At 42.9% G+C, this 16652-nt stretch overlaps 1 protein-coding gene across 1 annotated transcript in view; it reads left to right on the top strand.

Moving 5' to 3' along the window:
* Positions 1 to 1911: 1911 nt before the first annotated feature.
* Positions 1912 to 16652, top strand: part of LOC128702288 (uncharacterized) — a 522463-nt gene continuing 507722 nt past the window's right edge. The window contains exon 1 of the mRNA XM_070102166.1: positions 1912 to 3294. Coding sequence (XP_069958267.1) covers positions 3208 to 3294 — 87 coding nt within the window. The 5' untranslated portion in view covers positions 1912 to 3207. The remainder of the gene's footprint in view (positions 3295 to 16652) is intronic.

Genomic DNA, 16652 nt, shown 5'->3' with positions numbered 1-16652 from the left:
TGGAACGTTCCCAGCAAGGAACGTTTCCAGCAAGGAACGTTTTCAGCAGGGAACGATTCCAGCTTGGAACGTTCCCAGCAAGGAACGTTTCCAGCAAGGAACGCTTCCAGCAAGAAACGTTTCCAGCCTGGAACGTTTCCAGCTTGGAACGTTTCCAGCTTGGAACGTTTCCACCTTGGAACGTTTGCAGCTTTGAACGATTCCACCTTGGAACGTTTCCACCATGGAACGTTTCCACCTTGGAACGTTTCCACCTTGGAACGTTTCCACTTTGGAACGTTTCCACCTTGGAACGTTTCCAGCAAGGAACGTTTCCAGCAAGGAACGTTTTCAGCTTGGAACGTTTCCACCTTGGAACGTTTCCACCTTGGAACGTTTCCACCTTGGAACGTTTCCACTTTGGAACGTTTCCACCTTGGAACGTTTCCAGCACGGAACGTTTCCAGCAAGGAACGTTTTCAGCTTGGAACGTTTGCAGCTTGGAACGTTTCCGACAAGGAATGTTTCCAGCAAGGAATGTTTCCAGCAAGGAATGTTTCCAGCAAGGAATGTTTCCAGCAAGGAATGTTTCCAGCAAGGAATGTTTCCAGCAAGGAATGTTTCCAGCAAGGAATGTTTCCAGCAAGGAATGTTTCCAGCAAGGAATGTTTCCAGCAAGGAATGTTTCCAGCAAGGAATGTTTCCAGCAAGGGTTTCCAGCAAGGAACGTTTCCAGCAAGGAATGTTTCCAGCAAGGAATGTTTCCAGCAAGGAATGTTTCCAGCAAGGAATGTTTCCAGCAAGGAATGTTTCCAGCAAGGAATGTTTCCAGCAAGGAATGTTTCCAGCAAGGAATGTTTCCAGCAAGGAATGTTTCCAGCAAGGAACGTTTCCAGCAAGGAATGTTTCCAGCAAGGAATGTTTCCAGCAAGGAATGTTTCCAGCAAGGAATGTTTCCAGCAAGGAACGTGTTAAGTTTTGAGTGTTTTGAGTTTAGAACAGTTTTTTTTTTTTAATTCTTAGTCCCCGTGATGGAGGAATTATTTAGCAGGTCATCTTCGTTCATTTCATCCGGTAACGTTATAAACTTAACGTCTTAGTGAGCATTTCCACTTTGGGGATTCCATGTCTCAGAGGGAGCGATCAGTATCGAGGGTCCGCTGGGAAAAGGGTGGAGGGCCCGTCGGGGAATGGGTGGAGGGCCCTTTGGGGGTCAGGGTGGAAGGCTCCAAAGGGGTGGGAAGGGGAGAGGGAGGGGCAGGGGGAGATGGGCAGAAGGGAACTTGGAAGGTATTGATCCCTAGTTTGTGAGCGTGGACCACGTTGCCCCCCTGCTCGTCCTTTCCAGCGTCCCCTGCAGCAACACCCGTGGTACATCTCCCCCGTCATTATTCTTTCCTATACCACCCATCATGTAAGAAAATATAAACAGTGTCTGTAGAAGAAGAGCTGTCACAAGTGTCTGGAGGTGATCCGCTGGCCGTGAGCGCCCTGGCTTAGCTCTGACTTGAAGGGGATGAGCGATTAACACAGGCTTAGGATGATCGTTATATAAGGGACGGTTGCTTTGCTAAGTAACACGCTGCTGTCCAGTTGCTGGCATGGTTTCAGCGGTGGAACAAGGCAGTTGTCCGTGTAGCTAGGTTAACCAGCGCACAGACTCCGACAGACTTGCCTACACTCCTCTAACTCGTCCTTTTAATGTACATTATTTACCCTCCCTGTATCTCCTACGGACACGATACTTATTTCCTAGACGGATGCTAGTGTTTATGAAGTACAGCTAGTGCTTCCTGCTACCGGGGATTAGTTCCTGAAAACACGGAGTACAATATCATTGCTCAAAATTGCGATTCACGGCAACGCTTGTGAGAGGAGGTTACTTATATACGCAGACAGCCGCACCGCCACCTCAACATGTGGCAACAGCCCATGGTATGTGCTCGCTCCAGTCACTGCTCTTTCTGAGGACGCAGGACATTTGACCTCCCGTCGCAGGCGAACACGGAGGCACCAGAAGTGATAGAAGCAGCAGGTGGGACTGAAGGAACGACGAGAGACTTGACACAAGAGTCTGAGTTGTCTAACTAAACCGGCAACTTGTTAAAGTAGCCTTGGTGTTTCAGGGAGTGAAGAAGAGAGATAAAGAAGAGGAAGGCTGTGCAGGTGTTACTGAGTTACTATCAGGTGGTGATGCAGTCAGTGTAATTATTGAGCTACAGCGGTGTAACACTGCAAGACCTTCGATCAAGCGAGTCGCGATCCACACTGAACTTGTCGACCATCCGCAATTCAGATGTTATTTTACACTCGTTTTCTGTTAACTTGTGGCCTACGGGCAGCTTTCAACAATATTACGCAATTTTTTTGTTTATATGTGATTACTACTGGTGAGGACAAGTGTGCTGTCTCTTGAACTGTTGCTTACCCATCTACAGACACAGTAGGTCAAGACTCAAGGTTAACCTTTAGGGCTCTCCTGTGTATGGAATTTAGTAATGGCTGTTTGACAACCACATTACGAAAGATAAAAAAAAAAAATCACGTTTAATTATGTGTGCACGTAGGTCAACACAGAAATAGTGAACTACCCAGTAGTGGGGAAGGCGAGAAGAGGTGTGGCTTACCCAGCTGTGTAGTGTCGGAAGCTTGAGAGAGACAGTATAGTTATAGCTGTGAGCGGCGGACCAGTCCAGACACCTCTTAATTAACAACATTCCCTTGACAGTGGAAATCAAAGCTGATTATTATTGAGTGTGGCAATCACTCGCAGCTAATGATGCTGTCCCAGTGTCCAGGAGGAGGCTGTCTGCGATACTCAGATAAGCTGTTTCTGTTTTCAGTGCCATAGTGTGTTGGTGAGACGTTGCAGTGTGTTGGTGAAAGATGTCAGGTTGGCTCGTAGACTGGTGTCCAGGGCTTGTTGCTCCACCAGCAGCTTGACGCTCTGCTGCTGCTGCTGCTGAGGACTGTGGAAGAAAGTGAACCTTGACTTGCACATAAAATCTATCACTGCCGCATTCCATTGCCTTTCCATATAAGTGTAATAAGCGAACGAGTATCAGCAGCTAGTGCTCCGTGTCCTAAGCTCCGGAGATTGTGCAACAAGAGAGCGATTAAGAGGATTCCCCCAGCAAGGCAGCTATCACCAGCAGACTCAATTAGTGTGTGTGTGTGTGTGTGTGTGTAGGGAGTAGCTACAGGTGCGCGGAGAGGCTGGTAGGGGCGATGTTCCCCTACTCCACCTGCATGTGCTTCAAACCTAAAGACAAGAAGAGCCAAGCATGGGTGTGCTTCACTGCTTCAGACTCTCAGGTGAGTGTTGACATGTCACTGGCCTACCTGCCACAGGTTTCCAGGGTGGTTCCAACCCTCGTAGCCCGTCCTGGAGGCTAGAAGCTTATTGACGGCTAGCTGTTACTGCTAGCATCACGTATAACCATCACTTGTGCTTAATCTCATCTAAAGCATCATCCCACAACCAACATTGTTCACTGATTATTACACCAGCTTTCTCTTGTTAATTGTCACCTTCTGTATTATTATAATCATTACAAAATATTAGAATATGTTTATTAGTGCGGTAAAATGTCTGTCTCTGTCTGTCTGTCTGTCTGTCTCTCTCTCTCTCTCTCTCTCTCTCTCTCTCTCTCTTTTACACAAGATTTTACAAGGCTAGGTTAATTATTCCTAACTTTATTTATGAACTAAGAGCTGTTACCTACATCAGCTCACTTGAAAGCCGTTTTATTGTTATGAAACATATAGATATAAGACAGGATGAAGTTGAAGCCATCTGTTGGCCAGTAATTTCATTTGATCAACTGAATTCATTTCGCTGATATTATGATGTATGAACATGTTCCAGACTTGGGTTATCCTAGGAATAAATGCTTTCAGATGAAGTGATGTTCTGGAGAAGTGTACAGAGTGAAGTTATTGCTGGCTGCCCGTCTTGTTGTGTAGACGCTCACTTCTCGCTGTTCTCGAAAGGGACCAAAGTGTGGCACTTTGACAATATTGGCATTGTACATAATAGTAAGGCCACCCTCATGTGCTGAAGGCTCTGTTGAAATGACAAATCTATCCAGGCTGGGTCTAGGCGAGAGATGAGTCGTCTTGTTGTGTTCTCTGTTCTGTCAAGAAATCGCAGATTAGACGGAGGGCAGGAACTCCTAGAAAGTGGAGCATACTCAAGGTGTGAGTGTACTTGTGCCTCTTACAGAATCTTGCAACCTCTGCTGTCGAGCAGATGCGAGATACGTCGAAGTGCTGTAAGCTTCCTGGCTGCCTTGTTTACAAGATTTACAACGTGGTCCTTTATGGTCAGTTTGGAGTCAAATTTCATTCCACGGGTACCAACTCTCCGATTCATTCTTACCACTGCTCCAGCATACCATCATGATGCCTAGAAACCATCATTATTTGTGTATTCTGAGGAGCAAATGTTACCTGCCACCGTTTACCCTAGGTTGATATAGCTGTAAGCTGGTGATTGATTTAACTTAGAGCAGCTAGCATTTCCTCTCTTGGATGAGTAAATGGCAGAGTACAATCGTCTGCATGTGCATGGAATTCTGGGATGAGATGAAGGTCAGTGAAGTAGGCATTTCATAACAATGGTCCCATCACACTTCCCTGTGGAATACTTACCCCAACAGGATATCTTGCTGACTGTCCTGTTGAGAACTAGGCTTAGAGATCTACCATGAAGGTGCAGCGCTGTATAGCCCTTGTGGCTTAGCGCTTCTTTTTGATTATAATAATAATACCATGAAGGTAATCACTGAGGAGACATAGTGTAGAGCCTGCAGTTCCTAGTGCTTGCAGTTTTGCGAAGAGTCCCTGGTGCCACACCCGGTCGAAAGCACCAGCAATGTCCAGTGCTACCACACAGCTGACTTTGGATTCATACAGTGTTTTATGCCACTTAGTGGAAAGGTTTAACAGATCAACAGCAGAGTAACCCTTTCTGAAACCATATTGACGGTCACAATGTATTAAGTGGTAGTCAAAAAACTTTGTCATCTGCCGTGAGATTATTGTCTCAGGGATCTTGCCAGTGATTGACAGGAGTGACACTGTCTGTAGTTGCTGATTTCAGCTCTGCTCTTTTTTTGTGAACAGGGACTACATTTGCCTCTTTCCATAGAGAGGGTCATTTACTCTCTCTCAGAATAACACTCAAGAATTTCAGTCAATAAAGATGCCTTTGGAACCTTGTATACAACATGTGTTAGGCCAGTCATTGAGTATGCTGCACCAACATGGAGCCCACACCTGATAAAGCACGTACAGAAACTCAACAAAGTGGATACGCTCGCAAAGAGGCGAGCATCAGAACTGAGAGAAGTACATCACGAGAGGTTGAAGGAACTGAACCTGACCACCTTAGAGGAGAGAAGGACGAAGATAGACAAAATTACGGAGAAGATAGGGTAGATAGGAACATACTGGATTAAGAGGATCAAAGGAGCCGCACGCGGAGGCTGAGCACAGACATAAGCCGTAGGGATAAATAACTCGATACACAGCTTCAAATGTGGATATGATACCCCAAGGGACCAGAAAATTAGTGATGCCGATGAGGGTAATCTATTAGGAGAACTAAGTCTCTACCCCCACGAACAAAACTCGGCGAGTACAGTTTACTCACACACACACACATACACACACACACACACACACACACACACACACACACACACACACACACACACACACACACACACACACACACACAAAGAGGATCCATACATAGCTTTAAGAGGAGGTATGATAAGGCTCTTAGAGCAGGAAGAGAATGAACCTAGCAGTGTCTAGCGATGAGGCGGGGACAGGAGCTGTGACTTGACCTCTGCAACAACCAATAGGTGAGTGGTGGCAAAAGGTCAGACAATAAGATAAACAACGTACCTTATATACACTTGGAGAACCTTAAAGGAACTAATCGCAAATCTACACAAATAAGTGTCAGGGGCCCAAGACTGTTCAACTGTCTCCGAGCATACATAAGGGGGATTACCAATAGACCTTTGGCTGTCTTCAAGAGGGAGCTGGACAGACACTAATATCAGTACCTGACCAGCCGGACTGTGGTTCATATGTCGGTTTGCGTGAGGTCAGCAGTAACAGCCTGGTTGATCAGAGCCTGATCCAACGCGAGGCCTGGTCATGGACCGGGCCGCGGGGCCGTTGACCCCCCGAAGCACCCTCTAGGTATTATATGTGAGACTAGAGGTTAAATGTAATAGACAGGACTGTAGATAGCCATTACTACACGTATATACACACAGATAGACAAGGAAGAGGCTGATAGACAAGGAAGAGGCTGATAGACAAGGAGACAGCAGAGATGCTGACATGCAGATAGGCAAAGGGAGAAGCTTTCAGACAAACAGACAGCAAAGAGACTGATAGATATACAGACAGGCAGAGAAAGGCTGACAGATAGAGAGAGAGAGAGAGAGGCTGACAGCGAGAGAGAGATAAATAGACTATTTCCGTTGTTTTCCAGCTGAAAGAGATTACGCTGGTGTCAGGCTTAATAATCGCAGTTGTCAGGTGTTTTCATCACAGGGTGTCAGCGGGGGTCAAGTGTCGTCAGGTGTCACACACAGGTTAATATTGATACCTGCTCTCAGCCCTGGGACACGGGGCTGATAACAGTGTTGACACCTCTGCGTTAACCTTTCTAAATCACAAGAGTAACAACGCACGTCCTGCCTTGGTAGTGCGTGTCTCGCTTAGTGCGTGTCTCGCTTAGTGCGTGTCTCGCTTTAGTGCGTGTCTCGCTTTAGTGCGTGTCTCGCTTTAGTGCGTGTCTCGCTTTAGTGCGTGTCTCGCTTTAGTGCGTGTCTCGCTTTAGTGCGTGTCTCACTTTAGTGTGTGTCTCGCTTTAGTGCGTGTCTCGCTTTAGTGCGTGTCTCGCTTTAGTGCGTGTCTCGCTTTAGTGTGTGTCTCGCTTTAGTGCGTGTCTCGCTTTAGTGCGTGTCTCACTTTAGTGTGTGTCTCGCTTAGTGCGTGTCTCGCTTAGTGCGTGTCTCGCTTTAGTGCGTGTCTCGCTTTAGTGCGTGTCTCGCTTTAGTGCGTGTCTCGCTTTAGTGCGTGTCTCGCTTAGTGCGTGTCTCGCTTAGTGCGTGTCTCGCTTTAGTGCGTGTCTCACTTTAGTGTGTGTCTCGCTTTAGTGCGTGTCTCGCTTTAGTGCGTGTCTCGCTTTAGTGCGTGTCTCGCTTTAGTGCATTCAGAAACAGAAAATAACTCGTCAAACATTGCAATATCAATCACCTTGTGATTGATTGTGTCGTGGGAGGATCTACCCTAACTGTCGCATTCACTATGTCAGTACCGGAAGTCGCACACCAGAAGATGCTGTGTTCTGGCATTGTAATAGATCAAACCAATTATTGTATTGTAATGGACCTAACTAGTTATTGCATTGTAATGGACCTAACTAGTTATTGTATTGTAATGGACTTAACTAGTTATTGCATTGTAATAGACCTAATTCTGCAGCCACAAATAAACGATAACACACACACACACACACACACACACACACACACACACACACACACACAATATTCAATACATCTATCGAAACAGGGAGATTGCCTGAGGCATGGAAGACAGCAAATGTAGTCCCAATCTTTAAAAAAGGAGACAGACATGAAGCATTAAACTACAGACCAGTGTCACTGACATGTATAGTATGCAAAATCATGGAGAAGATTATCAGGAGAAGAATGGTGGAACACCTAGAAAGGAATGACCTCATCAACAGCAGCCAACATGGTTTCAGGGACGGGAAATCCTGTGTCACAAACCTACTGGAGTTCTATGACATGGTGACAGCAGTAAGACAAGAGAGAGAGGGGTGGGTGGATTGCATTTTCTTGGACTGCAAGAAGGCGTTTGACACAGTTCCACACAAGAGATTAGTGCAAAAACTGGAGGACCAAGCAGGGATAACAGGGTAGGCACTGCAATGGATCAGGGAATACTTGTCAGGAAGACAGCAGCGAGTCATGGTACGTGGCGAGGTGTCAGAGTGGGCACCTGTGACTAGCGGGGTCCCACAGGGGTCAGTCCTAGGACCAGTGCTGTTTCTGGTATTTGTGAACGACATGACGGAAGGAATAGACTCTGAGGTGTCCCTGTTTGCAGATGACGTGAAGTTGATGAGAAGAATTCACTCGATCGAAGACCAGGCAGAACTACAAAGGGATCTGGACAGGCTGCAGACCTGGTCCAGCAATTGGCTCCTGGAGTTCAATCCCACCAAGTGCAAAGTCATGAAGATTGGGGAAGGGCAAAGAAGACCGCAGACGGAGTACAGTCTAGGGGGCCAGAGACTACAAACCTCACTCAAGGAAAAAGATCTTGGGGTGAGTATAACACCAGGCACATCTCCTGAAGCGCACATCAACCAAATAACTGCTGCAGTATATGGGCGCCTAGCAAACCTCAGAACAGCATTCCGACATCTTAATAAGGAATCGTTCAGGACTCTGTACACCGTGTACGTTAGGCCCATATTGGAGTATGCGGCACTAGTTTGGAACCCACACCTAGCCAAGCACGTAAAGAAACTAGAGAAAGTGCAAAGGTTTGCAACAAGACTAGTCCCAGAGCTAAGAGGTATGTCCTACGAGGAGAGGTTAAGGGAAATCAACCTGACGACACTGGAGGACAGGAGAGATAGGGGGGACATGATAACGACATACAAAATACTGAGAGGAATTGACTAAGGTGGACAAAGACAGGATGTTCCAGAGATTGGACATAGTAACAAGGGGACACAGTTGGAAGCTGAAGACACAGATGAATCACAGGGATGTTAGGAAGTATTTCTTCAGCCACAGAGTAGTCAGTAAGTGGAATAGTTTGGGAAGTGATGTAGTGGAGGCAGGATCCATACATAGCTTTAAGCAGAGGTATGATAAAGCTCACGGCTCAGGGAGAGTGACCTAGTAGCGATCAGTGAAGAGGCGGGGCCAGGAGCTCGGACTCGACCCCCGCAACCTCAACTAGGTGAGTACACACACACACAACAATAACCCTAGAATACGCTAACATCTCCCTTTCCTGCCTGATCCCTTCCTTTAGGGGTACTCCCATAATCCCCTTAATTCAAGATATTTAAGCTACCCTTTTCCCTAGATCGAAACCGACTACCTACCAGCAGTAGTGTTGCTACACTGGAGGTCACTACCAGCAGTAGTGTTGCTACACTGGAGGTCACTACCAGCAGTAGTGTTGCTACACTGGAGGTCACTACCAGCAGTAGTGTTGCTACACTGGAGGTCACTACCAGCAGTAGTGTTGCTACACTGGAGGTCACTACCAGCAGTAGTGTTGCTACACTGGAGGTCACTACCAGCAGTAGTGTTGCTACACTGGAGGTCACTACCAGCAGTAGTGTTGCTACACTGGAGGTCACTACCAGCAGTAGTGTTGCTACACTGGAGGTCACTACCAGCAGTAGTGTTGCTACACTGGAGGTCACTACCAGCAGTAGTGTTGCTACACTGGAGGTCACTACCAGCAGTAGTGTTGCTACACTGGAGGTCACTACCAGCAGTAGTGTTGCTACACTGGAGGTCACTACCAGCAGTAGTGTTGCTACACTGGAGGTCACTACCAGCAGTAGTGTTGCTACACTGGAGGTCACTACCAGCAGTAGTGTTGCTACACTGGAGGTCACTACCAGCAGTAGTGTTGCTACACTGGAGGTCACTGCCAGCAGTAGTGTTGCTACACTGGAGGTCACTACCAGCAGTAGTGTTGCTACACTGGAGGTCACTACCAGCAGTAGTGTTGCTGGTGTGTTTCAAGACATTACCCTCGTGGGTCTGAGTGTTAATGTATAAATAATTAAAGTGTTAAGACTTGTTACTAAAGAGAGCCACTTGTTACAAAAATAGTAGTGTACTTACATATCTAGTGCTGCCTCCGCTGGGCTATTTTACCTTGTAAATAATATACAAATATCTTATATATATATATATATATATATATATATATATATATATATATATATATATATATATATATATATATATATATATATATATATATATATATATATATATATATATATATATATATATATATATATATATATATATATATATATATATATATATATATATATATATATATATATATATATATATATATATATATATATATATATATATATATATATATATATATATATATATATATATGCAATAACATCACAGTAAACAGGTGATTTCAGAATATGCAAAACAACCACTGTGAAAGAATAGAGAAGTTCCAAGCGCTTTCGTGACTACTCACATTATCAAGGAACAATGAAAGTAAAGCATCAAAGGAAGGTATATAAAGGGGTAGTCCACATCTCACTAACAGATCCCACAACAACGAAACACCTGACGCGAGACAGCAGGCCCGCCGGCCGAACTAGACAGGTCCTTCATACAACCCACCAACAAACTATTCTACCCAAGAAATAAGAAATTTAAAAAATTATTATTTGTCCAATGTATTAGTAAATTCTTCCCAAATTATATTAATTATAAATGGATCTAATTTATATAAACCAAAGGAAATATTCATATTATTGTTAAAACTGCTTTTTATGAAACAAGATTCAATTATATTCCTGTCGACCATGGACTTGCTTGATACTACTTTCTCAACTTTTTGAAAATCAATTGGATGGTTAAAATCTCTTACATGAATAAATAGAGCATTGGAATCTTGTCCAGTTCTAATGCTATATTTATGTTGTTTTAATCTTAGAAAAAATCCCCTAGAAACCGTTAACAGCAATTTCAATAAAACAATAAAACTTCTACTGAAAGGCAAAGATGAATTAGTCAAACAATTTACTTCCACTAATCCATCTTTACCTTACATGTATGGACTAATAAAAACACACAAACCAGGGAATCCAGTCAGACCAATTATTAGCTCCATAGGGTCAGTTTCATATAAATTATCCAAATGGCTTGTTGATATTTTGAGCCCTATTGTTGGCAAAATTTCTAACTTTAATGTTAAAAACAACATAGACTTGGTTGATAAATTAAGCTCCTTGACTGACTTAAATGATTTTAACATGGTTAGTTTTGATGTTACTTCTTTGTTTACGAAAGTTCCTGTTGATGATTTATTAAGTTTCTTATCTGAAGAACTCGTTAACTATGATTTACAATTGCCAGTTCCTACTATCATTAAACTTATTAAACTTTGCATTGTTGATGCAAAATTTGTATTTAATGATAAGTTTTACACTCAGAAGTTTGGTATGGCAATGGGAAATCCTCTTTCACCTGTTCTTAGTAACCTATACATGGAATTTTTTGAAACAAGGTTGCTTAACACAATCCTCCCTAATAGAGCTAAATGGTTCAGATATGTTGATGATATTTTGTGTCTTATGCCCAAAAATGTAGATATACACCATTTCCTTGGAAAATTAAATAGCTTAGCCCATTCTATAAACTTTACTGTTGAGTTTGAAGAAAATAACTCATTGCCTTTTCTAGATGTTTTAATTATTAAGGGTAATAATGAATTCAAATTTAAAATTTACAGAAAACCTACAAATAACTGTTCCTATGTCCACTATTATTCCTCGCATCAAGATAGAGTCAAACTGTCTGTTTTCTCATCAATGTTTTTGAGAGCTTTACGAATTTGTAGTCCTGAGTTCATAGATGAGGAAATATCCAAAATTTATGAAATAGGTAATGATTTAAAATACCCAAGAAATGTAATTGATAAATCTTTTAAAGTTGCTAGAAATACTTTTTACAATCCAAAAAGGCACAACCAGCCTTATTCAACTAAAAATATGTTGGTTCTCCCTTACCATGAAAACTTGGTTGATATCCCTTCTCTTCTTAAGACTTTTAATATTAAAGTTGTATTTAAAAATCTTGATACAGTAAAAAAACTTTTGATAAAGAATTCCCCCCAAAATGCAGGTGAAATTGCTGGCCTAGAAAATGTACAGAGAACCTTCACGGCGCGCATAACGGAGATAAAACACCTCAATTACTGGGAGCGCTTGAGGTTCCTGAACCTGTATTCCCTGGAACGCAGGCGGGAGAGATACATGATTATATACACCTGGAAAATCCTAGAGGGACTAGTACCGAACTTGCACACGAAAATCACTCACTACGAAAGCAAAAGACTTGGCAGACGATGCAACATCCCCCCAATGAAAAGCAGGGGTGTCACTAGCACGTTAAGAGACCATACAATAAGTGTCAGGGGCCCGAGACTGTTCAACTGCCTCCCAGCATACTTAAGGGGGATTACCAACAGACCCCTGGCAGTCTTCAAGCTGGCACTGGACAAGCACCTAAAGTCGGTTCCTGATCAGCCGGGCTGTGGCTCGTACGTTGGTTTGCGTGCAGCCAGCAGTAACAGCCTGGTTGATCAGGCTCTGATTCACCAGGAGGCCTGGTCACAGACCGGGCCGCGGGGGCGTTGACCCCCGGAACTCTCTCCAGGTAAACTCCAGATGTGTCTATAAGATTCCTTGTAAATTGCGATAAAGTTTATTACGGTCAAACTGGTAAAAATCTCGAACTAAGATTAAAACAACATAAATATAGCATTAGAACTGGACAAGATTCCAATGCTCTATTTATTCATGTAAGAGATTTTAACCATCCAATTGATTTTCAAAAAGTTGAGAAAGTAGTATCAAGCAAGTCCATGGTCGACAGGAATATAATTGAATCTTGTTTCATAAAAAGCAGTTTTGACAATAATATGAATATTTCCTTTGGTTTATATAAATTAGTTCGGCCGGCGGGCCTGCTGTCTCGCGTCAGGTGTTTCGTTGTTGTGGGATCTGTTAGTGAGGTGTGGACTACCCCTTTATATACCTTCCTTTGATGCTTTACTTTCATTGTTCCTTGATAATGTGAGTAGTCACGAAAGCGCTTGGAACTTCTCTATTCTTTCACAGTGGTTGTTTTGCATTTATATATATATATATATATATATATATATATATATATATATATATATATATATATATATATATATATATATATATATATATATATATATATATATATAGGATGGGGTCCACCTCTGGTGTAAATTGTGGGACCCATAGCCTCGGAGAAGTGGATAAAAAGGCTTCAAGGAAGAATATTGGCTTTCTAATAGTATGTGACTGTTAGGTCAGCATTCGACTCCTCTCTGTTTATTATTCTCATCACCTCAGAACTCCACATGTGTCCTTCCCCTTCATCTATTTCCTGTTGCCATTCCTCGTAATTTGATATCCTACCTGGAAAAACTGCAGATATCTCTGTAAGTGTTGTGATGCATACAGCTGTCCCTGCTGTTCACTCATTACACTAGTTACTCGTGTGTTATTCTGTCTGCATTTGTGCACTATATAGTGAGGCCTGGTTATGGGCTGGGCCGCGGGGGCGTTGACCCCCGGAACACCCTTCAGGTATACTTTCAGCTTCCTTTATCTTGCTATGTTCCGGGTTTCCATGTCCTGATAACCTGACCATTGCCCATGGGTCATGAGGATTAAAGGGAAAGTAAATAGAGGTGGCAATTGAAGTTTTGGATGAGAGGTGGTTGTCGGGAATGATCCTTTGCTCGATTGGTAGCCCACTCAGCTCACACTGGTTGTCGGTGGTACGATCCCCTGCTGTCCCTCTTAACCTAGCAGTAAGTAGGTACCTGAATGTTAGACGGCTGTTGTGGGTCGCATCCTGGGGGACAAAATTAACCTAAGTTACCCGAAATGCTCTGCATAACCAGTTACTTTCTGTATAGTATGTCACTGATGTCAGCTATGGTCTGTATAAGTTGTATCATGTACAAATGAAGATTATTATTATTATTATTATTATTATTATTATTATTATTATTATTATTATTATTATTATTATTATTATTATTGTGGGTGAGGTGAGGTGAGAGGTTGGGTTTGGTTTTCAATTTCTATACTTAAGTGAAGGTTTGTTTGAGGCCTGACCTTATATATTGGAACCTTTGTATGGTGTAACTTTGGGAACTGTGTTGTCACTATTCTTATGTTCACCACTGTTTCTCTTTCCTGTGTTTCATTGTGTTTCATTCCTGTGTTTCATTCCTGTGTTTTATTTCTGTGTTTCATTGTCTCCCTAGTGGTTCCTTTCTCATTTTCTGTTCTGTCCTAATCCAAGTACACATTCTTATATCTTTTCCGTGTAGCCTTCGAAGTATATATATATATATATATATATATATATATATATATATATATATATATATATATATATATATATATATATATATATTAGTATTCTGTAATGTGATATCTCTCTTATAAGGTTATTTATTTGTTTTTTTTAGATTTTGTCACCAAAGTGGCTAGTTTATTGTGCACGTCGTGTCATTCCTATGGAGGGTAGCGCAAGAACCTATGGATACACAGTAGGCCTAAGAACTAGGCCCCTAAAGGGTTAACATTAGTACATCTGGATTTATATCTACAGCTCACTTATGTGTTACAAGGAAATTTAGGAAATTGGCTTAATATATCTGGTATGTTATTTTCATTAATAAGTTTGACTGGGCATATTCTGCCTCTTCAGTTGTCTAAATATTTGTCACTTCTATTATTCTATCCTCTGCTCTTGTCAACAAAAGCTCTTATGAGAGTAAGACACATGTGCAACATCTGGGTATCTTTATTGTAGACGTTTCGCCATCCAGTGGCTTTATCACTACAAATTCTAGGACATAACTTGAAGACAGTAGAACTATGTACAGAAGATGAGGTAATCAGTCCCTCAACCTAGGAGTAGGTGCGAACAGCACCATAGTCGTGGAGATTCTGAAGCAGAAGAAAGAATCCTGGCGCTTATATAGTAACGTCAGGTGAAGCAGACGAGGGCAAATTCACTGGTAGGCGGGATTCCCCAGTGGAAGTAGGTCCTTCCCAAAGAGATGGGTTAGTTGTAGTAGTATTTGTCGTAGTCGTGAAGGTTATGTACTGGATGGCGAAACGTCTACAATAAAGATACCCAGATGTTGCACATGTGTCTTACTCTCATCTTGTCGGTATTATATACCATTCGTACACAAAAGCTCTTATGTTTAGTTTCTCCATCATGCATCTCTCTTGACTTGTGTTGTCGTCAGCCTCGTCAAGACCGTCAACCATCACTCACAACTTTCCTCCTCCCAGTTTTTTCCTCTCACAGTTGTTTTGTTAACAGTTCCTTTATTGCTCCCCTTATCTTCTATACCTCCTGCGGCTTCCTAATAGAAAATCTTCATTAATTCTCCATCTCCTTAACTTCTCTCCTCTTGTCATTGTCTCTGCCTCTTTTCATCTTCCCCTCAATTCAACTCCCTCCATCAATTCTTCAACTCCCTCCATCAATTCTTCAACTCCTTCCATTTCTTCATCTCCCTCCTTCAGCCTCCTTACGTTTTCTTCCGGATTATTGTACTATTTTCTTCACCTACAAATGGCGTCTTTAATCACTTTGCTTGCTTACCACCATCTCTTCCTTCATAGTATTTTCTAATCAGGTAACAGGTGGGGTTTGAACTCATGGCAAGTGAGTTGTAAAACTCACAGGCCAGTGCGTTAACCACTGGGCTAGCTGGCTACAATAAGATTCTCCCAAGTAGGTATATTTATATCCCATAGGGAGGTTAACTTGAGCCACCACTGACCACACATGGAAGGTTTTACAGACGAATCCACACCAGCCACGATGATTGTGTGTGTGTGTGTGTGTGTGTGTGTGTGTGTGTGTGTGTGTGTGTGTGTGTGTGTGTGTGTGTGTGTGTGTGTGTGTGTGTGTAAACCAGATATCCATGAGTATGCATGTATGTATATAGAAACAAATGTTAATAATAAACTCTTTCTATCTGTATGTCTGTCTCTCTCTGTCTGTCTGTCTGTCTCTCTCTCACACATACACACACACACACACACACACACACAAACACACAGGAGTAACCTTGACATTGATTTATGACTGTTAGGTAAATGAGAGAGCATTAAGGGGAATCAAGGTAAAGTGAATGAGAGAGCATTAAAAGGAACTAAGGTGAAGGTGGGAGGTGGTAGAGAAGTGAGGGAATTTAAAGGAAAGTAGTGGATAAGGGAGAGCGAAGAAGAAAGGAAAGGGGAAAGGTGGAGTAGGGGAAATGTGAGGATAAAGGGAAGGTGAGGGAGGAAGGGAGAAAATAGAAAGTGGGGAAAATTAAGGGAAGGGAAACAATTAAACGGGAGGAAAGTGAGGGGAAGGGAGAGAGAGGGTTTAAAGTGAGGGAGAGAGAGAGAGAGAGAGGGGTAAAGTGAGGGGAGAAGGGAGGAGTCATGTCCTGGCCCGAGAAATTGGCCTCACCCAACATCACTGACTAAAGGATCAATACATTGTCTCTGAACTTGTGTGTGTGTGTGTGTGTGTGTGTGTGTGTGTGTGTGTGTGTGTGTGTGTGTGTGTGTGTGTGTGTGTGTGTGTGTGTGTACTAACCTAGTTGTGCTCACCTAGTTGAGGTTGCAGGGGTCGAGTCCTAGCTCCTGGCCCCGCCTCTTCACTGATCGCTACTCGGTCAGTCTCCCTGAACCGTGAGGTTTATCATACCTCTGCTTAAAGCTATGTATGGATCCTGCCTCCACTGTGTGT

The sequence above is a fragment of the Cherax quadricarinatus genome, chromosome 80 (genome assembly GCF_038502225.1).
Source record: "Cherax quadricarinatus isolate ZL_2023a chromosome 80, ASM3850222v1, whole genome shotgun sequence".
In the NCBI taxonomy this organism is placed as follows: domain Eukaryota; kingdom Metazoa; phylum Arthropoda; class Malacostraca; order Decapoda; family Parastacidae; genus Cherax; species Cherax quadricarinatus.
The sequence above is the reverse complement of the archived record's forward strand: the minus strand, read 5'-3'. Positions and strand labels throughout refer to the sequence as shown.